At 48.1% G+C, this 26740-nt stretch overlaps 1 protein-coding gene across 12 annotated transcripts in view; it reads left to right on the top strand.

Moving 5' to 3' along the window:
* MBD1 (methyl-CpG binding domain protein 1) overlaps positions 1-26740 on the top strand; it is a 1384891-nt gene that overhangs the window by 1291575 nt on the left and 66576 nt on the right. For all 12 annotated transcript variants that reach the window (XM_078664741.1, XM_078664738.1, XM_078664739.1 and 9 more), the window contains one exon: positions 25886-25990. In XM_078664741.1, the coding sequence (XP_078520867.1) occupies positions 25886-25990 (105 nt within the window). The remainder of the gene's footprint in view (positions 1-25885; positions 25991-26740) is intronic.

Raw genomic sequence — 26740 nt, forward strand, 5'->3', positions numbered from 1 at the left:
CCTTGCTCCCTTCCAAAAGAGGGGCACCCCGGACTCTCCTAGTCCGCACCAGACGCTTTCTCCACTCATCGCGTGGGTTGCCTTTGCCAAGGCCTGTTGACGCCGATTCCGGATCCAACACCGCCGACAGCGAGAGCCTGCGTGGGACAGCTCGTGCCTCCATCCTGGTCGTCGAAGACACCTCCTGGTCCACGTGGCTGCAGAGTCAAGCGTCCACTCTTCACCTGAACACAACGACGACATCTGGTTCCTTCCTGGTTCCACTCCAGTCACTGGCTAGTGACTGTGAACATTGTCCCCTCTGCTTTCAGGTCTCCTTCTTCAACAATCCACCCTTGGATTGCACCGGACATCTTCCTCCTGGTCGCCTGCAGCATCTGTTCTTTCAGGCTCCATTGACTTCGACGAGAGAACCCGACGCACTTTGACACCTGTGCACCCGCGGCCCGTGGGTGAGGTAACAAGAGCATTTCGGTGCTCAAGGGTAGTTTAACTGTACTAGTGTCCAGTTCCACAGTCGTTTTTGTCCTACCTAGTCAGGATTGTCCCTACTCACCTTTAACTTGAACTGTACTGTCCATAGACGTTGTTACGCATCTCGCGTGTGAGTTCACACTCTGCACACGCGTTCCCTGGGCCTCCTATTACTTACCTAGTGTTAGGGTAGCGTGGTCCCAACGATCCTACAGCCTCTGGACAGCTCCAATTCTTCTATTGACTTTCACATTCCACTTACGTAGTATATGGTTTGTCGTGCCCCTAGGGCACCATTGTAATTTTGTGCAACTTATCGTATTTTTCCTAAGAGATTGTCATGTGCTTAGCCCTCTGACCTCATAAAGAGTTCAGAGGTGTTGTTATTAATAAATATACTGTTTATTTTCATAACAACCTGTGTGGTGTCCTTTCATCTGGTATTCAAGGGGTTATATTGTGGTAAAACAGCTGGCTTCACATGCCAAAAGAGTTTAGCCTAAGACTGCTTTGTCCATGCTACCATTAGGATAGCTGGTCTATAAGGTTGACTTACAACCAATCACCATAAGGGTTGTATCAAGGTGATCACTAGAACTAGTTAGCATCATATATCAGGCCAACTTCTCACAAGGGGTGCATTGCCCCCTCTCCAACCAGTAAGAGAACCCAGGTTCACCAATCCCAGGCCCGTAAAATATATTAATAGGGGAGAGGGGTACATGGTTTCCGCTCCCAGCACGTGTAGCACCCCTGGGGACCCTATTCCCCAGGGCCAAACACTTTAGTATTAGGGTAGTGGTCGCAGGGCCACCCTCGCCGAGTTTTACAAGGCCCCAGAGACCCCATCCCTGGCCATCTCTTTAACAGTGTCCTGGGGAGCCCACCCTACGACACAGTGATTTTTCATGCTCCAGGAGCTATGGAAGGGAGAGAAGTGTGCACCCACCCGGTGGGAGCTTTGAAAATGCTCCCACTGGAGAGGAACGCACTTCTGTTTTTCTTCCTACAGGGAAACTGGTTTAGCTCCCGCCCAGCAAGAGCAGTTTCCCGGCAGCCCCTAATGTTATGTATGGCCCCTTGAGACCAAAAATGGCTTAGGTAGGTGGGTCACTTACCACCTCCCCTTTTTTTAAAAAGGGCCCTGGAGGGATGAGGCCCCGGGGCCAATAGTGGATTGGGGAGGTTGCCGCCCAACTCTTTCCTCTGGCGGGGTTGCCACAGCTGGGGGTTGCCTGCCTGTGGGGGGTTTAGAGGCAGAGCCTGGCCCAGCGGTCAACCTTTTGCATGGTGGATGTTGGCTGCCCATGGTGGGTTGGCCACAGGGCCTGGCCTGCAGCCAGTGAGGGGTTGGTTGTAGAATATTTAGCATCCCTAAACAAATAAAAAAGTAAATGGATGATCTGAAGGAGACTAGTAGTTATAGATTCCTTACCTTAGAATTACCCCCAGGCGTCAGACTGGATCCGGAGATTTTTTTCTTTAGTGTACCCCTGCGTGTCGGTAGGTGGCGTTGGTCGACTCTGCATCCGTCGTTGGCGTCGTGGTCGCTGGAATGACGTTGCGGTGTCTACTTAGATGCCACCCCTGCGCTCTGACATGAGTTCTTTCTTTTTCTGCGCCAGCCAGTGCAGATCCGGAGAGAACGGTACCTTTAGTCACTTTTTGACTAAAACGTTGTCGACTTTTGTCGAAATCTTTTTCGAGTCGTTCGACTCCTGGTGCACGTAGGGATGTCCCATCATCAGACCAGCTTCAAGGCTTGGGACTCCTGTCACAAGTTGATGTCATTTACAGACCCGCACCTCTTGTGCCTCTGGTGCCTGGAGCGCGACCACGACCCAAAGTTTTGCTCCGACTGTTGGGCCATGAACCTGAAGCTTTTCCCAAAAGCTTCTGGGTGCTGGTAGTCAGATCCGTGCCGCTCGAGGTCCCGGTTAAGAGGGAGGTCACAGGACTGTCCATGGATTCACCCTCATCATTCGTCATCGAAATCTTCGTCATCGGGTAAGTCGAGGTACAAGAAGAATGCCAAGGAGCACCGTTGTTCTTTAACTCCGTCCGCGGAGCCTGCTGGGATGGCTCCGAGCTTCCCTCCCTTCCTGGTAGTCAGTGCGTCTCCTGCCCAAATGTAACGACTGTATTTTTAGGATAGGTAGCTCACCGACCGTGGCTAACCCAGTCGTCACGCAAACACACTCTTCTCAGGGCACTATTTACAAGATATTTGGAGGACTTGCCTGAGAAGGTGATTATTAGCTATTTACAAGCCTGTACAATCAAAAATACCGCTAACATCTAAGGAATTCCATATTTTATATCCTATGATCTCATTTTATAGCCCCACGGCAAGCTGACCTGGACCAATCTACCCCCTCTTGCGTCGGGGGGCAGCTTATTTATAGTTATATTATTTGATATTATAGTCTCCCGACTATTCCTCGCTTTACGTCCGGCGACTCCTCAGTTAAAGTTCGGCAACTATTCCTCGCTTATAGTTCGGCAACTATTCCTCGGTTAAAGTTCGGCAACTATTCCTCGGTTAAAGTTTGGCAACTATTCCTCGCTTATAGTTCGGCAACTATTCCTCGGTTAAAGTTCGGCAACTATTCCTCGCATATAGTTCGGCAACTATTCCTCGGTTAAAGTCCGGCGACTTAGGGCCAGATGTAGCAAAATCAGAAATACCAACTCTTAATTACCGAATTTTACCGATTCGGTAATTAAGAGTAGGTATTTCTAATGTAGGTACCAATTCGGTAAATTTTACCGAATCGGTAAAATTCGGTATTTACCGATTCGGTAAATACCGAATCTGTATTTGCTATTGAATCCTATGGGCCTTGAAGCCCATAGGATTCAATATCAAATACCGATTCGGTATTTACCGAATCGGTAAATACCGAATTTTGCAAGGGTGCAGGGGATGTCACTTTGACACCCTCTGGCACCCCTGTTTTAGGCTTGTGTGCCATGTGGCACACATACATGCCCTTAGGGCCCTAAGGGCATGTATGTGTGCCACATGGCACAGGTGTACATGCACAGATGTGCATGTACACCTGAATCGGTATTTTACCATGCAATTGTATTGCATGGTAAAATACCGATTTTCAAAGCCCTGTGTCAATGTTAAAATTGGCACCTACATACCAAACATGCATTTTTGGTAATTTTACCGACCAGTATATTTACCGAATCGGTAAAATATACAGAATCGGTAATTTTACCGATTCTGTAATTTTACTGAATCGGTAAAATTACCGATTCGGTAAAATTACCGCAAATGCATGTTTTTTATCCCCCTACATCTCCAGGGCCATTTACCGGTCAGTAACGGCCAAATTCGGCCGTTACCGGCCGTTAAATGGCCAAAATCTCCCACCAACATCTGGCCCAAAGTCCCTAACTCTTAGGATTAATATCATCTATGCTTCCCGCTGGTGAACCTGTTGTCCCCCAGTGGGGTGTTCTATAGGGGTCGGCGGTACACCTAAGGTGCACCGACGATATTTACTATTCTTAATTTAGATGTGCACATAAAAGCTGTCTAATTATTTTATTTGGGAGTTCTTTCCTGTCTTAAACCACCCAATCTTCCATTTCTCAGTTACCTGCTAGGAGGGTCTCCCTCAACCTTCTAGTTAACCGCACCTGGTTGAAAAGAAAGGTTAGTCTTGTCATGGAAACAACACTCAAATATATATGTCTCGGACATTATATCTTTATTCTACAATTACACATAATAGCATTAGCAGTTTAGACATAATTAACATTAGTCGTCATCTACAACCTAAAAGGGAGGAAAAGAAATGATTATGTATCCTTCTTCTACACTAACTGAGAACGCCTCACCTTAAACGTGCGTCTTTCCATCTCAGCAGCGGAGCTGATCCCTCTCTCTCAGGTCTTCACCCGCTCAGGACTCTGCTCTCCCACTATGGCTCACGAATACACGTCTGCACCGCTACACCTCGTCTACGCTGCCTTGGTTCCGAAACTCGAACCCTCTTCTGGACTCAGTCTCTGTTTCTACCACTCCTGCATGTTGACCTTACAGGATTCTTGATCTCTTCCTCCTCTTCATTGGAAGCTAGTAATTAATCACCAGCTCTTGGACCAACTTCATCGGTCTGCTCCACACGTTGCTCTCTCTCTGTCTGCTACTTGCTCTTTGATAATATATCTCTCCCTTTCTCTACGGAATTTTCCAGTCTTAGGCCGACTCCCACCGAATTCCTGTACCAGCCTCTGGCTTCTCACGCCTTCCGCAGTGGCCACCTGCATGTTGCGTCTTCCACCAAAGAGCAAAATACATTCTTTCGATAAGGGCCGGTCTTGACCGGTTCCTCACTAGCGAACAACAGGCTAAATTCTAAACATAACCTTTACTCTGCAAGCACCTCGGACAGACGGGGCAGCTATCTAAAATGGATGAGACAGCCATACAAGATGGCTGTCCTATGGTTTTCGGGCCCATAGGCCTAACTAACGGGAAAAAGGCACCAAACCCTGTCAACGCACATAGTTAAGCCCTATTAGTGAACGAAAATGTTACTAAGACTGAAATGGTAGTAGATTATAGTCACTATTAGTCTAAGAATAGGCTAGAAATTACCCTGACGTTACACCAGCTTCGTGCATTTACCGAAGTCCTCCACTCCATCTTTGGGCAGCCCAACTCTGCCGGAGCGCCTTTGGGCCCCACAGGCTCAGCTGAGGGCTCTAGCCCTTCGATGCTGGCGGCTCCAGCCTTGGCGCCGCAGGGCCCCCAGGGATCCATGCCTGGATCCGGATTGGTGCCGGTCAACCTCACAACACCTCCCCCGGCACCGATTCTTCCCCCCACCTCCCACGCCAGTTATGTCCCCAGCTGGCGTCGACTCCGACCTCCCCCTCGACTTGGACACTGAGCCGGACCGGTAACCGGAGCCGGAGTGCAGCCAGAGGTCCGTGAGGAGGACTGGGAGAGGTCTGTTGACCCTCTGGCAGACCAGCTTGATGAGCCAGACTGGAGAGAGGAGTTGGGTGATGCCAGTGTCCTAGATACTTCCCCAGACCTTGGTATGCTTTCTCCCCCTACCATGGCTATTATTAGATGCGGCGGGGAAAAATTTTTCTCGTAGTATTCTCGATCACCTTACGGAATGGATGATAAAGAAGCAGGTCTTGCCTATAGAACAAGCAGTTTTTGAAAAAATCATTCTACCTTGGATAATATCTCCATGTTGAAACTAATTGAGGAGAAATTCACAATTTATCGTAGGTCAAATGTATATATGGCTTTCATAGATTTGTCAATGGCCTTCGATAAGGTAGATCGACCATTACTATGGAGAAAATTGCAAAAAATGGGATTGCCTCCTCCCCTGCTATTCTCAATCATCGCACTACATTCTCAAACTTGGTGTCAGATATTAATTGGAGGAAATCAAGGTCTATCAGATGTAATCCCTACAGAAAATGGCTTGAAACAAGGTTGCTCTTTAGCACTGTTGCTATTTTCTTTATATATAGCAGATTTACCTGATTGCTTCACTCAGTTAGAGGGAGACACACCAAAGATAAGTAGCCGACCTTTTGCATGTCTCCTATATGCAGATGATATAATACGGATGGATCTAAGATGGATCTAACCCCTGTTGGGCTAAACAGAAAGCTGAATTCATTATAGAATTACATGGTGGCCCATTTCTTGCAGATAAACATTTCAAAAAGTAAAATCTTGATCATGAAATGTAACAAAAGTAGAAAATCAAGTAATTTTAAATGGAAAATTGGTCTTGATAAGCTGGTGGTGGTGGATTCATACCTCTATTTAGGGAAACTAATAGCAGGTAATAATAAGAACAAACTTCACATTGAACATAGTTCTTGTAAAGCTGCTTCCCCTGCTAATGGTTTGCGTATCTTTTACAGCGCGATGGGAAGAAGGCATATTTTACATCACCTGACGGTTTTTAAAGCAAAAATCCCTCCAACTCTGCTCTATGCCATTGAATCAATCCCCATTAAGACTGGAACTTTTTAGATAAGATTGAAGGTCTTTGTAATTTTAACACAATAGTTCCATCAGCTGCTATTAGACTGTAATTTGGCCTGATAGGCCTTTATGTCCAAGGTTTATGCAGGGTTTTACGTTGGGGTTATCAGTTAAAAACAACGAGCCTGATTCATTAAGAAGTTTCATGGGGCAAGAAATCTTTGGCGAGAAGGCAGGGAATTACTCTTTCTATTGTGATTTCTCTTTGGCACTAAAAATGTTCTGTGTACAAGATAAATCAGTGACTTTTCCCCGCCATTTGAATTTAAATCTTTATTAAAAACCTTAAGTGACAAAATTAGCTATAATAGAGATATTACAGCTTGTAAATCTAAAGAGAGACTAAAGATAATAGCCAGGACAAATTCACTGAGAATCTCACAAAAATATCTATTTTGGAATTTAGAACATGTAACCTGACGACTGCTCACTCTATATCGTATGAATCTCCTACCTTTAAACGACTTAAGAGCAAACTGGTCCCAGAATCTGAAAAATGAAAAAATATGTAATTTTTGCAAGTTGAACATTCAGACCTTGGATCATATTTTATTTGTCTGCCCAGCATTGGTTCTGAGTCGTTGTCGCTTGCTTCGGCCGATGTTTCTACAAAATTGTGTTACAAATGTAGCTTCAGCCCGTGACTTTCTCTTTTGCCCAAAGAACGAGGCAGTCTGTGCAAAACTATTCAACTATTTTAAGGAGTTTATGTATATATTTTAAATCTTATATATATATTTTTTAAATGGGCCGTTAACCCCCGTGCCATTATCCCCTTTGAAGCATTAATGCTTTCTCCTTTTTTTAAATTGTACTTTGCACATTCACTGGCTGCTATATATTGCTCTTTGCACAGTTAGGATATGCAGTGCTTGTCTCTCATTTTTTTTTTCTTCTCTTGTTACCAATCTCAAAATTCAATTGAAGCATGACAGTGGACTGTACTTTGCACAAGAACTGGCTGCTATTGAATTGCTTTTTGCACAGATTAGGATATGCCCTGTTATTTCTTTTTACTTGCTGCTAACCCTAAACTGAACTCTCTGCCAAAGCTGGATTGTGGATTATATTTTGCACATGACTTGTATGCTACTTATTGCTTTTTGCACACTTTGGGATAATATTAATTACCTCAATACTTCTGTTGTTAATCCCAGATCCAAAATCAATTTTACAACAGTTTGCCTCCTTTTATCAAACTCTTTATACACCGGAAGATGTTATTTCAGAGGAATGTATTAAGAATTATACTGATGTTAATAAAGTCAAGCATTTAGATTTAGACCAATCGGCTCAATTAGAGACAGAGATCACGCCTTTAGAAGTGAGGGGTGCAATAAAATCTTTGGCAATGGGTAAAGCGGTCGGGGAAGATCTTATCCCCTTGGAAATGTATAAATATTGCACTGAAGAACTATTACCACTATTTGCTGATGTGATCAGCGCTATTGGTAATGGGCAACAAGCACCCAGATCGTGGAATCTGACCCAAATTATTTTCTTTTTGAAAAAAGGCAAAGCACCACAAGAGAGGGGATCTTATAGGCCTATTTCCCTTATTAACAGCGACGCCAAAATCTTCGCTAAAATACTGGCTACTAGATTAGCTCCATATATGTCCCAACTTGTCTCTCCTCAACAACATGGATTCATCCCTAAACGGGACACCGTAGCACACATTAATATGGCTATTTCAGCCTTTGATGCGGCACGGATTAAACACACCCCACTCGGTATGATTTTACTAGACGCTGAAAAAGCATTTGACCGGGTGGGGTGGGGTTTTTTGTGGGCTACATTACAAGTATTCGGGATTAAAGGAAAACAATTACGATGGATCCAATCTCTATATGACAATCCAATGGGTAAGGTTTCATATATGGGAAAATGCTCTGCTTTGTTCCCTATTAAAAGAGGGACAAGGCAAGGGTGCCCTTTATCACCTTTACTTTTTGCTCTTGCAATAGAGCCCTTTTTAATGGCTCTACAACATCAAACTTTAATTTCCCCTTTTTTTAATGGATTAGAGAAATTAGATATCACGGTATATGCTGACGACATAGCTGTTTTCACCCCAGACGTCACTAAGACTATGGAGGGTATATTAAAAGAAGCTGGCATTTATGGCTCAGCTTCTGGCTACAAACTCAATACCACTAAAACCCAAGTCGTCATGAACTATCAAGCTACTACCCCTGCCCTTGGAATTTGCAATATAGCCACCTACTTAGGTGTCAAAATTTGTGCGGATATTGATTCCATAATAGGATTGAATTATGAGTCTCTATTAAAAGAAACTGTTATGCAACTTAAGAAATGGCATAAACTCCCTATCAACATCATTGGTCGAATAAATTTAATAAAAATGAAAATCTTGCCTAAATTCCTGTATTTGTTTCGCACAATCCCTCTACGGGTCAATAATTCCTTCTTTTCCAGGTTAGAAAGTATTATTGGCAGCTTTATATGGGGGTACAAAAAGGCCCGGCGTGCTCTATCATTACTTAAACTTCCCTTCAGTCAAGGAGGTTTGTTACTTCCGGACTTCAAATCATACTATTGGTCAGCATTTATGACTCGGATCCGCAGTTTAGCTGTTCTGGATAAATGCACATATTTTCACAAGTTTTTACTAGGACTAGATGCTAATATGTTTGTGTATAGGATGAACGACCCCAATTATTTTAAAAGGGTAAAATTCAAGACCATTAAGGATACTATGAGCATTTGGCGATCTATTATGGCTAAATGCAATACCTCTCTTCTTCATAGCCAAACACCTGTTTGGGGTAACCCCGGATTTCCTAGTATTTTTCATGATGCAGCTTGTCAAGTGTTTTTAAACTCTGGTATTAGATTTCTGGGGGATTTATATGACAATCTTGGTTTTATGGCTTTTGATAAAATGAAAGTATGCTTCAACCTACCAGAAATAGCTAGGTTTAAGTATTATCAGATCAGAGATTATCTGGTGAAAAAAATAGAACTTACCACATTCCCGGAATCTGAGATATGGGACTGCATTTATAGGGATGATGATAAATCTATCATAAGTTTGGGCTACAAGCTCTTTTCTGATCTCAAGACCAGTGATACTACCATTTTAACCGAGAAATGGAATAGGAAACTGGCCATTAATATCCCTACAGATTTGATTGTTAAAACATTTATAAGCCTTAACACAACAGTGCTATCATCCAGCTTAAAACTACAGATGTTTAAAACAATATGTCAATTATATTACACGCCTGACAGGATACTTAAATGGTCAACAAATAATGCTTACTCAGACAAAACGAAATGCCCTAAATGTGATTTGAAGGGGGCCGATATTGTTCACATGTTCCTTACTTGCCCTCATCTTAAGGAATATTGGGAAGGAATAACTAAGGTTATTACTGAGAGGCTGGAGCAACCTTTTTTACTCTCAAATACAGACGTTTGCGTAGGCATAAGTGGGGGGGATAGGTTTAAAGATCTGCTGAATGTTCTAATTACTTGTGGAAGGCTAATTGTTGCTAGAGCTTGGATTGAAAAGAAACCACCAACAGTTCTAGAATGGTGGGGGTTGGTAACTGACACTTATAGTATGGAAGCCGCTATTGCAGATTCAAGAGGAGTGCAGGCCAGGCGAAAAACTGACAGAATATGGGGCCTATTTATGTCTTAGTAGGTGTCTTCCAAATACAAGGTTTTTTTTTTTCCTTTTTTTTTTTTTTTTTTTTTTTTTCTTTCTTCTTTTTTTTTTTTTCTTTATTGTATGCTTTGCACTGTACAAGTAATGCTATGTTTATTTTTATATTTATCTAAAAGTAATTCTGGATTATTGCTATTTTCTAATTTTTGCCTATGTTTTCCTTTGCTGGAAAAATGAATTGTTTATTATTGTCTTGTGACCCTTTGATGCAAATAAAAAATACCTTAAAAAAAAAAAAAAAAAAAATCCCAAATCCTTTCCTCTGCCAAAGTTGTTATGTGTTGCTTCCTAAATGTTTGAAAAATCTTAACTGGCCCTGACGCGATGGATATTATTATTAATTTACATGAAGTTGTTGTTTTTAATATTGTCTTAAACGTACGTCTCTTGCTTTGGTTGAGGTCTCTTGGGCCTTTGTTCTTGCCCTTGAGCTAAATGGTATTACTGTTGAAAACCTTAGTTATTTTGCCTTATAGGGTAAACGTCAACATCGACGAATGTTTTGTATAGGAAAATGTAGACCAGCTGAGTAGGCTCTTGGAAATTTATGTTGGTCCGGGAAATGTGTTTTCCCTATGTTTTATTCTATTTATGTAATAATGGGTATGTACTGTACTGTGGACCTCATTGGAGTTCCCAATCTTTAATAAATATTGAATTGAATTGAGTCGTTCGACTCCTGGTGCACGTAGGGATGTCCCATCATCAGGCCAGCTTCAAGGCTTGTGACTCCTGTCACAAGTTGATGTCGGTCACAGACCCGCACCTCGTGGGCCTCTGGTGCCTGGAGCGCAACCCGATGTTGTGCTCCGACTGTCGGGCCATGAACCCGAAGCCTCTGCGGGAGCGGTCCCGAAAGCTTCTGGGTCCCGACAGTCAGCTCCGCGCAGCCTGACTCTGCCGGCATGCCTTTAGGTCCCACGGACTCAGCAGGGGGCTCTAGGCCTTTGATGCTGGGGGCTCTGGCCTCGGTGCCGCAGGGCCCCCCAGAGATCCAAGCTTGGATCTGGATCGGTGCCAGTTGACCTCATGACACCTCCCTTGGCACCGATTCCTGCCCCACCTCCCATGCCAGTTATGTCCCCAGCCGGCATTGACTCCGACCTCCCCCTCGACTTGGACATGGAGCCAGACCGGTAACTGGCAGTGGAGTGTGGCCAGAGGAGGGTGAGGAGGACTGGGAGGGGTCTGTTGACCCTCTAGCAGACCAGCTTGAAGACCTAGACTGGAGAGAGGAGTTGGATGATACCAGTGTCCTATATACTTCCCCAGACCTTGGTATTCTTTCTCCCCCTACCGTGGCTACTTAAGAGGGAGCTTCCTACACTGTGATGTTGCGTAGGGAGGCTGAGGCCTTGGGCGTTGCGCTTCCTACGGTGGCGGTCAGGTCTAACCTCCTGACTGAGGTGCTTCAGCTGGCAGCAGCCTCTTCAGAGCCCTTGTTACCTTTCAGTGAGGCTCTCACTGATAGCCCTTTGGCTTCCTGGTCCAAACCCAGCACAGGGGCTCCTGTGGATAGGATGGTTGCGCACCTCCTGGCACAGGGCGACCCACTTTTCCTCTGCCAGCACCCTTTTCCGAGAGCTTGGTGGTCCAAGCCTCATCTTCAAAAGGAAACCCTTTCCCTACAGCTCTTCAAGATAGGGAATCCAAGAAGCTGGACCATTTTGGGAAGAAGATATTTTCTTCCGCCAGCTTAGGACTGCGTCGGTGAACACCGCATGTCTATTGGGCCGTTACACACATTCTGTGTGGGACACGCGGTTGCGCAAGTGCTGCCACAGTGCCCAGAGGACGCCTGGGCCGTGCTCACCCTTGCTGTTGCCGAGAGTCGAGAAGTAGCGAAGTTCACCATCTGGTGAGGGCTGGACACTGCAGACACGCTGGGTAGGACGATTTTCTGGTCGGTAGCCCTGAGACACTACACCTGACTTAGAACCTCTGGCTTCTCTGGGGATGTCCAATCTACCCTTTTGGACATGTCATTTGATGTCTGTCGCCTGTTTGGTGACAAGGCAGACAATGCGCTTGAGCGCTTCAAGGACTCTAGGGCTACGGCCAGGTCCTTGGGCCTTGCATTGACTTCTCGCCCTATGCAGTCTGCCTTTCACCCCTTTCGTGGCCACGGAAGGGGTGCCCCACCATGTTCCACCCAGAGCCACAGGGCCACACAACCCACCCAGCCTCTGCGCATCCGGGGATGTGGGACCCAGCGTTGTGGGTCCGGGGGCCAGAGGGTGGGTCCGTCCACCAACCCCCCTCCGTCAGCTGCCTCCAAACCTTACCACCAGTTGCCAGTGGGCGGCAGGATTCACCATCACCTCCCCCACTGGCACAACATCACGTTGAACAGGTGGGTTTTGCAGATAGTCTGAAGGGGCTACTCCCTCCCCTTCGAGATTACCTCACCATCCATGCTACCAACACTTCACTGCATGTCTGAGGATCATTTGGCCCTTGTCCGTCAGGGTGTTACGGCTCTCTTGGCCAAGGGAACTATTGAGTGAGTCCCAGTGCCAGATGTAGGTCGTGGTTGTTATTCCCACTACTTCCTGGGACCCAAGAAGGACAAAGGTCTGCGTCAGATCTTGGATCTACGGGATGTCAACCGCTTCCTCCGGAACGAGAAGTTCAAAATGTTGACATTAGCTCAGGTCCTGTCTGCTCTCGACCCTGGAGACTGGATGGTAGCCTTGGACTTGCAGGACGCTTATTTCCCCATTCCCGTCCTGTCATCTCACAGGCGTTACCTACGGTTCATGGTAAGCCAAAAGCATTTTCAGTTGACTGTGCTCCCCTTTGGCCTTACCAGCACCCCTTGGGTGTTCACGAAAGTGATGGCTGTGGTCGCAGCTCATCTGCGCAGATCAGGGGTCCCAGTCTTCCCCTATCTCGATGACTGGCTGTTGAAGGTGAGCTCACCCCAGGCTGTTGTCTCCCACCTCCAGACTACGGCGGACCTCCTGCACTCGCTGGGGTTCACTATTGTGCCGAAGTTACACCTGATTCACTCTCAGAAGCTCCTTTTCATTGGAGCAGTTCTGGATACAGAGCAGTTTCGGGCTTATCATGACGAGGAGCGAGTCCTGGATATTCGGGCTATGATACCGATGTTTCAGCCCCTGTCCCGGATTTCGGTGAGAATGACCCTGAGGCAGCTGGGCCTCATGGCCTCCTGCATCCTGCTAGCGAATCATGCCAGGTGGCATATCCAGGCTCTGCAGTGGGACCTGAAGTTCCAGTGGGCACAGCACCAGGGGAATCTTTCAGATAACGTCCAGATCTCGGAGAGATCTGCACACCAACTGCAGTGGTGGCTAACGGACCAGGACTGTGTCAACGGCAGATCCCTCTCCCTTCCCCAACCAGAGATCACAGTGGTGACAGATGTGTCACTCCTCGGATGGGCGAAAAGAAGGGACAAGGGAACCCTACTATCTTAGGAACCAGGGTGCGAACTTTATGTAGAAAACAACGGTTCCAGTGGAATAGTACATTAGATTCATTGATAATTAATCAGCATAATAGCGATAACAATAAGGGTTAAGGAGGGATGCAGGAGAGAGAGAGCACTCATGACACATTTGTATGTACCTTACTCAGGTTTGTATTTGTTCAGAAAGTGGTATAAGCATATACATTATACAAAATCATATATGCAACACATTTCTAAATGTGCAAAGTGTCCCAAGTGTATATTATAAGAACCTAAAACAGTAATTTGAGTGACAGTTGGTGAAAATATTTACAAGGTTTCAAAGGGTAATTTTCCAGGACAAGCGACCATTAATGAATACACTTTTATATAGTGTTGCAGCAACATATACAATCATAGGTGCTGTGTAAATGGTTCTCTTCCTATTATCGTCGACAGCGTTTCGACCCGCTAAGGTGTGGGGTCTCTTCAGGACCTACAATGTAGGGGACATCTGGGGAATGAGAGAAATCTGCAGCAGAGGTATTTTCTGAGCATGTGCTCATGATGGAATGGTTCCGTCATGAGCACAGGAGCACTGGTGCTCATGACGGAACCTTTCTGGGCCGATCTTAAAAAATTACTCACACAAAAAAGGGTGTTAACATTAGATAAAAGCTGTAAAAAGAATAAGGAAACACAGGCCTGTCTAAAACCCAGTTTTTTTTAAAGTCCTTTGAGAAACACTCTTATAGGATGCAAGAAATATTTACAAAAGAAGATAAAATGAAGGGTATCATGAGGAGACCTTGAGTCGCAGCCACAGGCACCTCTATCATATGTGTGTGGAACAAAGCCAGAAGAGGAAGCCAATAGATGATGAATTTGATTCAATCTAAAACAAGTAATTAAAAACCTATTGTGCACACTTGTTAAAACAGATAAGTAGGGCTCCATTCCTTGCACAGATTTGATCAAAATGTGCCCTCTTAACAAGGGTTTTCTGATTCCCTGTGCCTTGCCGTGAGCTGCCATGTTTAAAAAACAGCTCTTTAATGATGTTCTTATCCCACGGCTTCATGTTGTCATATCTGGAAAACATATCTGCTCTTCCTAAAATGGTAAAGGTATCCTTGATGTATTTTAAAAAGGGTATTTTAAATGCGTGGTCAATGGAGAGGCAGTCCTGAATTATAAGTCTGTTTAAACCTGCCTCCTCATTTGACCAGATCTTCGCCCAACATAACAAGGGATATCCGCAACCATGTCCATAATGTACCTGGTCTCTGGTTCCTCATGTATTGAGTTTAAGGGAGTGCTCGTGAAGCTTTCAAGATACATCTAAAATATTTATTTTCAGCGGTTTGGAGTTTACTAACCTCAGGGGACCAAGTTCCCAATCTGTGAGCATACTTTGCAATTGCTCCCGTTGATCTCACCATTTCTACAAGCTTCCCGTCTTGCAGGTTTTTTAAATTAAGTTTCTCGTCAAATAAGATGCCCAAATATGAGAAAGCAGGGACTTTCGCTAAACTGTGTGTGCAAAGTTTGTATCAATTATGTCTGGTACTCTGTTTACCGATTTCCATGACATATGATTTGGATAGGTTCGGTGACAGATCCATTTCGTTCATAAAAGACATGAACCCGTCAAGTAAGATTTGCATGCCCCTCGGTGTACACGAGAGAAGAACTGCATAATCAGCATACAATAGAACGGGGACCTGTCTCGCACCTATCCCAGGGGTATCGGCCAGTTGGGCCGTCAAGGATGCATCTAGACCATTAAAACACAATGTGAACTAAAAAGGGGCTAATATAAATCCCTGCTTGACCACACTTGAACAATTGAAATTATCGGTGGTATTCCCCTCCTGGGTATATCTATTTTTAGCAGTGGTATTAGAATGTAGAGATATTAACACATTAATTATCGCCACATCAACCCCCAAATCCCCTAGGAGTTTCCATAGCTTACTGCGGTTCACCTGATCAAAAACCGCAGTGAGATCCATAAAACCCAGGAACATCACACGTGGTTTAGCTAATGTGTATTTAGCAGTTAAAATGTAAAGGTTAAGACACTGGCCTGTGGTGGATTTTCCTACCCAGAATCCATACTGCACCTCCGAAATTATTCGATTGGCATCTGCCCAGTATGACAGCCTAGTAAGGAGCACCCAACCAAGAACTTTCACAGTAGCGTCTGTAAGGGATATGGGACGATAACAGTGTGGGTTATTGCTATCTTCCTTCTTAAAGATCGGAACGATGATGGCAGAAGACCAAGAAGATGGGATAACTGATGATGATGCCGCATTTAAGACCCTCACTAGGAGTGGAGCCCATACCTCCGAATTATAACAAAAGAGGTTGGGAGGAATCCCATCAGGCCCCGGGACCTTATCTTGGGATAATCCTTCAATTCCCGTTTTGACCTCAGCCAAGGTGAAGCACATTATTATATATGGTTTCACAAGGACTAGCCCAGGGTGACCTATGTAGGACTCTAGGCTGTATTTATCAGTAATTCAGAAAAGGGGGTGGTGATGGACAGAGCATCTGAATTAAACAGAACACTCATACTCAGTCAAAAGATCAGGGCTTGATCCATCACCGTTTTTTAGCTCACTGCACCATCCCAGTTCAGAACCTGGCTACATGCAAATTAGTCTGTCCCTGGCCCAGTGCATCATGGGAACAGGGCGGACCAAACTACCAAGCCAATTCTTTACTGGAAAGGAAACAAGCTTCCGGGGACCGGTTTCTGGCATTGCAGCCGTCTTCGGCCCGACTTGCTTGAATCCTGATGGTGCAGTGAGCAAGGGACTCATGTCTGAGCATACCCTGACACTCCTATAGTGGCCAAAACGATTCAGAAAAGGGGGTGGTGATGGACAGAGCATCTGAATTAAACAGAACACTCATACCCATTCAAAAGATCAGGGCTTGATCCATCACCGTTTTTTAGCTCACTGCACCATCCCAGTTCAGAACCTGGCTACATGCAAATTAGTCTGTCCCTGGCCCAGTGCATCATGGGAACAGGGCAGACCAAACTACCAAGCCAATTCTTTACGGGAAAGGAAACAAGCTTCCGGGGACCGGTTTCTGGCATTGCAGCCGTCTTCGGCCCGGCTTGCTTGAATCCTGATGGTGCAGTGAGCAAGGGACTCATGTCTGAGCATACCCTGCCACTCCTATAGTGGCCAAAACGATTCAGAAAAGGGGGTGGTGATGGACAGAGCATCTGAATTAAACAGAACACTCATACCCAGTCAAAAGATCAGGGCTTGATCCATCACCGTTTTTTAGCTCACTGCACCATCCCAGTTCAGAACCTGGCTACATGCAAATTAGTCTGTCCCTGGCCCAGTGCATCATGGGAACAGGGCAGACCAAACTACCAAGCCAATTCTTTACTGGAAAGGAAACAAGCTTCCGGGGACCGGTTTCTGGCATTGCAGCCGTCTTCGGCCCGGCTTGCTTGAATCCTGATGGTGCAGTGAGCAAGGGACTCATGTCTGAGCATACCCTGCCACTCCTATAGTGGCCAAAACGATTCAGAAAAGGGGCTGGTGATGGACATCACCACCCCCTTTTTGAATCGTTTTGGCCACCACAAGCGTGGAAGGGTATGCTCAGATGTGAGTCCCTTGCTCACTGCACCATCAGGATTCAAGCAAGCCGGGCCGAAGACGGCTGTAATGTCAGAAACCGGTCCCCGGAAGCTTGTTTCCTTTCCAGTAAAGAATTGGCTTGGTAGTTTGGTCTGCCCTGTTCCCACGATGCACTGGGCCAGGGACAGACTAATTTGCATGTAGCCAGGTTCTGAACTGGGATGGTGCAGTGAGCTAAAAAACGGTGATGGATCAAGCCCTGATCTGTTGACTGGGTAGGAGTGTTCTGATTAACTCAGATACTCTGTCCATCACCACCCCCTTTTTGAATCGTTTTGGCCACCACAAGCGTGGAAGGGTATGCTCAGATGTGAGTCCCTTGCTCACTGCACCATCAGGATTCAAGCAAGCCGGGCCGAAGATGGCTGTAATGCCAGAAACCGGTCCCCGGAAGCTTGTTTTTTTTCCAGTAAAGAATTGGCTTGGTAGTTTGGTCTGCCCTGTTCCCATGATGCACTGGGCCAGGGACAGACTAATTTGCATGTAGCCAGGTTCTGAACTGGGATGGTGCAGTGAGCTAAAAAACGGTGATTGATCAAGCCCTGATCTGTTGACTGGGTAGGAGTGTTCTGATTAACTCAGATACTCTGTCCATCACCACCCCCTTTTTGAATCGTTTTGGCCACCACAAGCGTGGAAGGGTATGCTCAGATGTGAGTCCCTTGCTCACTGCACCATCAGGATTCAAGCAAGCCGGGCCGAAGACGGCTGTAATGCCAGAAACCGGTCCCCGGAAGCTTGTTTCCTTTCCAGTAAAGAATTGGCTTGGTAGTTTGGTCTGCCCTGTTCCCATGATGCACTGGGCCAGGGACAGACTAATTTGCATGTAGCCAGGTTCTGAACTGGGATGGTGCAGTGAGCTAAAAAACGGTGATGGATCAAGCCCTGATCTGTTGACTGGGTAGGAGTGTTCTGATTAACTCAGATACTCTGTCCATCACCACCCCCTTTTTTAATCGTTTTGGCCACCATAAGCGCGGAAGGGTATGCTCAGATGTGAGTCCCTTGCTCACTGCACCATCAGGATTCAAGCAAGCCGGGCCGAAGACGGCTGTAATGCCAGAAACCGGTCCCCGGAAGCTTGTTTCCTTTCCAGTAAAGAATTGGCTTGGTAGTCTGGTCTGCCCTGTTCCCATGATGCACTGGGCCAGGGACAGACTAATTTGCATGTAGCCAGGTTCTGAGCTGGGATGGTGCAGTGAGCTAAAAAACGGTGATGGATCATGCCCTGATCTGTTGACTGGGTAGGAGTGTTCTGATTAACTCAGATACTCTGTCCATCACCACCCCCTTTTTGAATCTTATTTATCAGCAGGCACCTAGTAGGTGTTCATGAAGCCCTCACCCACCAACCTAGTTGGTGGCATGCTTCATCATTGGGCCCACCCAGAGACACCTAGCGTGTCCCAGGTTTGCTACGATGCCTGATTACAGCGGAGCTGGTATGTACTGAGAGTGCAGTGTGGTGAATAGGGTGTTGGAAATTAAAACGGCTTCAGGGTGATCCCAGTACCCAAGGGTAAATTAAATTTTAATGACTGGGTCTCCGTGAGCGGTTAAAAACAAGGCAGTGGGATGCTGTGGTGGTGAAGTTAAGACCACCTGCATCCGGTGTAGGTCGACATGTTTCAGCCAGTGCCTTTTGTTATACTGGCTTTCCTCAGGACCATAAAGAAGTGAGTGCAATATTAAAACTATATTTACAGTTAAGTGAGTATTGATCGACTATGTGTCGCACTCGGAGGCTGATGGCGGCACAACAGGTACCCTGCAGGCTTTGACCAACACTTTTGGACAATCCCTTTGCTGATTCACTCCAGGAGGCATTCCAGGCAACTCGCCAGCGTATGCTTGATGAGGGAATCCCCTCGTACACTAAGAGCACATTAGCGAGTGCGACACATAGTCGATCAACACTCACTTAACTGTAAATATAGTAGCATTTATTTTTGGTACCGTCTCGGGGCGCGTTACTCGGGGCTAGTAATTCTGATTACTGATCCCACTAGAATATAAACAAGATTTGTAATGGGCCTATTAGTAATGCATAACAAGCGTACATTACTGGAACCATGTTTATGAGCAATCATAGTTCTTACTCATTCAATGCTACTTGCAGTAGCTCTGTTTCTATCCAATTTGAGTAACTTAGCGGCCTTCTTACCTCTGTTATACACCTCTTAGTTAAATATGACTACATTGCTACCTTTGTCATCAGTCTTGCTTACTATTTTTTCTAATCGTTTTTCAGTTTCCGTATTATCACGTTGGATCTTACTTTAGTGTGTTTTGTCAACTTTCATAGTTCCTTTAATTTAGCATTGTAGAAAGTATCAAAACAAATGTCATCCTTTTGGCTTTAACATTTTGATTTCAGTTTTAATCCACTATTTTCACAAATGTTAGAATCAATATCCTACTCTCCATTGTTTAATCCTTGAGCGCTCTTTCTCAGTACCTCATGTTCCAATTGAAAATGATTTGTAAGAGCATCAAATTCTCCAACTGTTAGATCCATTCTCATTATTGGTTATATCTGAAAGAGACACGTTAGTGATAGATTCCTTACCTTAGAATATCCCCAGGCGTCAGACTGGATCCGGAATTTTTTTGCGTAGCAGTACCCTTGCGCGTCGGTAGACGTTGTCTGCGGCTTCGCGTCCGTCGTCGGCGTCGTGGGCGCCGTGATGACGTCGTCGGAGTACTTAGACGCCGCCTCCGCGTGCTGACGTCAGTTCTTCTTTTTTCCGCGCCAGCAGCGCAGATCCGGAAAAAGTGGTACCTAGTCACTTTTTGACTATAACTTTTTGATCTTTTTGATCTTTCCTTTCGAAGTCTTCGACTCCGAACGGTGCCGGTAGGGATGCCAGGTTTCAAGCCCTGTGAGGATTGCGACCGACTGATGTCGGTCACCGACCCTCACCGTCGGTGTCTCTACTGTCTCGGCGTCGACCACGACGACAAGGCCTGTTCCGACTGCCGGGCCCTGACTACTAAAGCTAGACGGGAGCGGTCCCGTAAGCGGCTCGAGCTCCGGCAGTCGGTCCCGTGCCGAGAGAGGTCCGGGCCGGCCGGAGGTCGAGGGACCGGTCGCGGGAGAGGAGCCATCATAGCTCCGGGAGTCGCCGTCACTCCTCCGGGTCGAAGTCGTCAGGTAAGCACAAGAAGTCGAAGAGACGTCATCGCTCTTCTGACTACCCCCGACGCTCGCGCGACGCGGCCGGGGGTTCAGGTGACACCGCCCACGCGGCTCCGTCGGAGTCGCAGGCGCCGCATCCGGCCTCATACCCTCTGGTCCCTGGGCCTCACGCGACGTCGGAGATCGAGCGGTTCCTCATGGCCATGAGGACTCTCTCTCCTCCAACGGGCTCCGCGGCGCCTTTGGGCCCAGCGGACCCGTCTGGGGGCCCTAGCGGGTCGGGGGCTTCGGCCCCGACGCTGTCGGGTGCTTCGGCTCCGACGCCGCCGGCGCCTTCGGGCCCGGCGCCGCAGGGCCCCGCTGGATCCGGATCCGGGTCGTCGCCGGTGGATTTAATGACCTCCCCGACGCCGGCCCCACAGGTGTCACCCCCGGCGCCGTCCTCGGGCGTCGTCGTCCCCGAGACCTCCCTCGACCCGGTTCCGGCGTCGAAGCGGCGCCGCTCGGCGCCGCTTCAGACGCCGTTCGGAGAGTTTACTTTCTATGAACCGGACCCATCCTATTCTTGCCCTGAATACCAGGAGATGGGTGATGAGGAGGATTGGGAGGGGTCTAAGGACCCTCTGGCACGTGAATGCCAGTCTCATGAGGACTGGGCAGGTGACCTTGGGGACGCCAGTGGTATTGACACTTCGCCAGACACTGGCTTTGTCTCACCTCCTAGCGTGGCTACGGAGGAGGGGGCAACCTATAATGTGGTGTTGATGAGGGCGGCCAAGGCCTTGGGCCTTGAGCTCCCCGTCGCGGCCGTGAGGACTAACCTCCTCACTGAGGTCCTTAAGCCGCAGTCATGCTCGGCCGAGCCTCTGCTGCCTTTCAACGAGGCCTTAACCGACGTTCTTTTGGGCACTTGGTCCAAGCCCGCTACGGGTTGACCCGTAGATAGGAACGTGGCCAGACGCCACCGCCCGGCTCCGGGCGACCCATGTATCCTGTCCACCCACCCCACCCCCGAGAGCCTGGTCATCCAGGCCTCCAATTCCCAGACTGCATTCCCGTCGGCTCCGCCGGACAGGGAATCCAAGAGGTACGAGCAGTTCGGTAAAAAGATCTTCTCCTCCCTTAGTCTGGGACTGCGGTCTTCCAACACCGCCTGCCTCTTGGGCCGCTACACCCACTCTCTGTGGGATACGGTTGCGGAAGTGCTGCCAGAGTGTCCGTTGGAGGTACGGGCCAAACTCGGCCAAGCCCTTGTGGAGGGCCGGGATGCAGCCAAATATTCTATCCGGTGTGGGCTGGATACCACCGACTCACTAGGTAGAGCGATTGCAACGACAGTGGCGGTCCGACGTCATGCCTGGTTGAGGTCCGCCAACTTTTCGGCCGATGTCCAAAACACACTGATGGACATGCCGTTTGATGGCCGTCACCTTTTTGGTGACAAGGCAGACCATGCGCTTCAGCGCTTTAAGGACTCCAGGGCTACGGCCAAGTCCTTGGGCCTCTCGGCCCCGCGCCAGCAATCGGCTGCCTTTCACTCCTTTCGTGACCACTGAAGGGGTGCTCCCACACGTGCTGCCAGCCACGCTCCGCAAGGTAATACCCAACGCGGTGGCGGCCGTGGAAACCGCCGTGGTGGCGGTCGGGGTCAACGTTTAGGTCAGTCCACACCTTCCCCCGCAGCATCCGCCTCAAAACCCTCCTAGTCCGTGTTTTCAGGCCCATGTGACGCCGGTGGGGGGCAGGGTTCGCCATCACCACCTCCACTGGCGCACTGTCACTTCGGACAGGTGGGTGCTGCAGATCGTCTGAAGGGGCTACTCCCTCCCCTTCGAGGCGACTCCTCCAGCCATGCCACCGCAGAACCACCGTGTATCGGGGGATCATTTGCGACTTCTGCAGGAGGAAGTTACGGCCCTCTTGGCCAAGGGGGCCATCGAGCGCGTTCCTGGGCCAGAAGTAGGGTGTGGTTGCTACTCCCACTACTTTGTGGTACCCAAGAAGGGCAAAGGGGGCCTACGCCCTATCTTGGATCTACGGAACGTCAACGGCTTCCTCCGGAAGGAGAAGTTCAAAATGCTGACTCTGGCTCAGGTCTTAGCTGCCCTGGACCCAGGAGACTGGATGGTAGCGTTGGACTTGCAGGACGCCTATTTCCACATCCCCGTGCTGCCGGCCCACCGGCGCTACCTGCGGTTCACGGTTGGCCACGAGCACTTTCAATATACCGTACTCCCCTTCGGCCTTACCAGCGCCCCACAAGTGTTCACAAAGGTGATGGCGGTGGTCGCAGCTCATCTGCGCAGGTTAGGGGTTTCAGTCTTCCCCTACCTCGACGACTGGCTGTTGAAGGCGGGCTCGCCCCAGACAGTCGTCAGCCACCTCCAGACTACGGCAGATCTCATGCACCAGCTGGGGTTCTCCATCAATGTGCCAAAGTCACACCTGTGCCCCTCTCAGAAGCTCCTCTTCATCGGAGCGGTTCTCGACTCGGCGCAGTTTCGGGTTTATCCACCCGAACAGCGGGTCCGGGATATTCAGGCTCTGCTTCCAATGTTTCAGCCTTTATCCCGGGTCTCGGTCAGGTTGACGCTGCAGCTTCTGGGGCTGATGGCCTCCTGCATCCTACTGGTGCATCACGCCAGATAGCGGATGCGGGCTCTGCAGTGGGACCTGAAGTTTCAGAGGACCCAGCATCAGGGCAACCTGTCCGACCACGTCCTGATCTCGGAGGGCACTGCGAGACAGCTGCAGTGGTGGCTCACAGACCGCGATTGGGTCAGTGGCAGGTCCGTCTCCCTTCCCCAGCCGGAGCACGTAGTTGTGACGGACGCGTACCTCCAGGGCTGGGGAGGCCACATGGGAAAGGCGGAGATCAGAGGCCTCTGGTCTCCGGCGGAGTCCCAGCTCCATATCAACCTTTTGGAGCTGCGGGCGATTCGTCTAGCACTGAAGGCATTCCTCCCCTCTGTCTGGGGGAGTGTAGTGCAGGTGTTCACGGACAACACCACCGCCATGTGGTACTGCAACAAACAGGGCGGAGTGGGGGTGTGGACCCTTTGCCAGGAGGCTCTGCGCCTCTGGCAGTGGCTGGAACATCAGGGCGTGACCCTGGTGGTTCAACTCCTGGCAGGTTCTCTGAACGCCAGGGCGGATGAACTCAGCCGTCGGTGCATGATGGATCACGAATGGCGTCTGAACTCGGACGTGGCGCAAGGGGGAGAGCCTTGGTTAAATCTATTCGCCACCAAAGAGAACGCGCAATGTCATCAGTTCTGCGCGTTGGAATTTCCAAGGCGACACTCGCTCGGCGACGCTTTTCGCCGCGTGTGGAGTTGCGGTCTGTTATACGCCTTTCCGCCTATACCACTTCTGCCCAGAGTGCTGAAGAAGATCAGGCGCGACCGGGCACAAGTCATCCTTGTGGCTCCGGACTGGGCACGAAGGTACTGGTATCCAGAGCTACTCAGTATGTCAGTCGATCCCCCGATTCGTCTGCCTCTTCAGGAGGACCTTCTGTCGCAGCAGCAAGGGACGGTCCTCCACCCGATTCTGTCCAGTCTCCACCTCCATGCTTGGAGAATGAGCGGCGACAGTTGAGGCAATTTGACTTGCCTCCTGAAGTCTGTAATGTCATTCTGGCAGCCAGGCGTCCCTCCACAAAGTCGGTATACGCCTGCAGGTGGAACAGATTTGTGGCATGGTGCACAGCAAAGGCTGTGGATCCTCTCTCTGCCCCTCTTTCTGAGGTTCTCCTCTTTCTTCTTTCTCTTGCCCAGCAGGGCTCTGCTCTGGGCACTATCAAGGGATACCTTTCTGCCCTTTCAGCCTTTCTGAGGCTGCCTGATTAACCTTCATTGTTCAAGTCCCCTATTGTAAATAGATTTCTAAAGGGCATCACACACACGTTTCCACCTGTTCCGTTTGTGATGCCTCAGTGGGACTTGAACCTTGTTCTTACGTTTCTGATGTGCGCTCCCTTTGAGCCACTTCACAACTGTCCTCTCCGCCTTCTTACTCTGAAGACTGCATTCCTGGTTGCCATCACCTCTGCCCGGAGAGTGAGTGAGCTCCAGGCCCTTTCTTGTACTCCACCTTTCCTTTCTGTCCATCCGGACAAGGTTGTGTAGCGTACTAAGCCATCTTTCCTGCCCAAGGTTGTCACAGCCTTCCACATCGGGCAGTCTATCACCTTGCCAACCTTCTTTCCGCCACCGCATACCTCTAAAGAGGAAGAGCGGCTCCACCGTCTGGACCCAAAACGTGCGCTCTCATTCTATTTGGATCGCACACGCCAGTTCCGGGTGGATGACCAACTCTTTGTTGGTTACGTGGGCACTAAGAAGGGGAAAGCGGTGCACAAGAGGACCATCTCCCGGTGGATCATCTTGTGTATCCAGGCATGTTACTCCTTGGCTAAGAAGGAGCCCCCTGTTGGATTACGGGCTCATTTCACCCGAGCCACGGCGACTACAACTGCCCTGCAGTTCCGGGTGGATGACCAACTGTTTGTTGGTTACGTGGGCACTAAGAAGGGGAGAGCGGTGCACAAGAGGACCATCTCCCGGTGGATCATCTTGTGTATCCAGGCATGTTAATCCTTGGCTAAGAAGGAGCCCCCTGTTGGATTACGGGCTCATTCCACCCGAGCCACGGCGACTACAACTGCCCTGGGCCGGGGAGTGCCCTTACAAGACATCTGTCAGGCAGCTACGTGGGCATCGCTGCACACGTTTGCTAGGCACTACTGCCTGGACAGCCAAGTCCGGAGGGATGACTTCTTTGGCCGTTCTGTCCTCCAGGACTTTCTGGTGTGATTATTGGTTCGCAGACCCACCACCGGGGTTGGTATTGCTGGGGTATCTATTCTAAGGTAAGGAATCTATCACTAACGTGTCTCTTTCAGATGCACAAGTTACTACTTGTGTAACGACATATCTGTAAGAGACATTAGTTAGTGATAGATTCCTTTCCGACCCTCCCATCCTCCCCGTTCTGCGACCGATATCTAGGGTTAGGGGTTTCCCCTTTCAGGGCCCTAGTTTCAATGGCACCAGTGTTGGTTTTTAACATGGCTCAGCGCTTCTGGCGCGGAAAAGCTGTGTCTAAGAACTGACGTCAGCACGCGGAGGCGGCGTCTAAGTACTCCGACAACGTCATCACGGCGCCCACGACGGACGCGGAGCCGCAGACGACGCCTACCGACGCGCAAGGGTACTGCTACGCAAAACTTTCCGGATCCGGTCTGACGCCTGGGGATACTCTAAGGTAAGGAATCTATCACTAACTAATGTCTCTTACAGATATATCGTTACACATGTAGTAACTTGTGCGTTAGGCTCATTTTACTTCTGTTGGTCTACCTGATCCATTGTTGTGTATAGTGATGAAACCTTTGAATATTTCCTATTTTCAAGTGGTCTGTACTCTCTTACAGGAAAGGTACTTGAATGTCGAAGATCATCGGATCGTTTTTAAAGATGTGTTTGTATTGCTGAAGAGACTGGAAGACACCACTGAATGCCCCACGTTGGTCAAAGAGGTACACACAATTCACACAATTCTAACATTACTAGAAAATAACATGTAGGCAAGACTTGGAGGTGGATAAAAATGAATGCCTTATTTTTAGTATTTTGAAATGGAAAATGGGTGCTACAGAAGAACAGTACCTTTTGTAGCCTACAGTAACTATCTTCTTCACAACAGTTTGTGATTGTAAAGTAGGCATCCCACTTCAAGAAAGAGGCAGCTTTCTTCCCTCTTTTACAAGGAAAGTTCCAAATAAGAAGCATGCATAACATTTGAGGAGGTGGAAAGGGAAACTACCAACAAGTAGTATAAGAAATAGTTACCTTCCATTGGTGTTCAATAGAATGTTTGTATCATGTTTCCAAGCCACATAATACCCCAAAGAGGTACAGTTTGCTTGCTGCACTTTGAGTGGGGGGCTAAGATTTATTATACACCCTGGCTTTAAAACAAAACGCAGCTCCTTGAGTTCGAAGCAAGTGTACATGAGAACCTCAGTGAGACTCCATTGAAAAAGTGGCAAGTGAAGTTTATATAAATCAGTGCCGTAATACATCATTATGCAACATCGTCAAGCTAAGAATTGAGTTAGAAAAACTCAGTTATCATGAACTTCTAATTCAAGTGGTCTTTCTACCCTTTTAAATGAAACAGATTAAGATTTTTGGGACACTTTTTTCTTTCCACTTCATAGATCAATATCAGGCTGTGGTAATAATACCCCACCTTGAAGAGGATCTCTACTGCAGTGGAACTACAA

This window comes from Lissotriton helveticus, chromosome 10, assembly GCF_964261635.1.
Source record: "Lissotriton helveticus chromosome 10, aLisHel1.1, whole genome shotgun sequence".
In the NCBI taxonomy this organism is placed as follows: domain Eukaryota; kingdom Metazoa; phylum Chordata; class Amphibia; order Caudata; family Salamandridae; genus Lissotriton; species Lissotriton helveticus.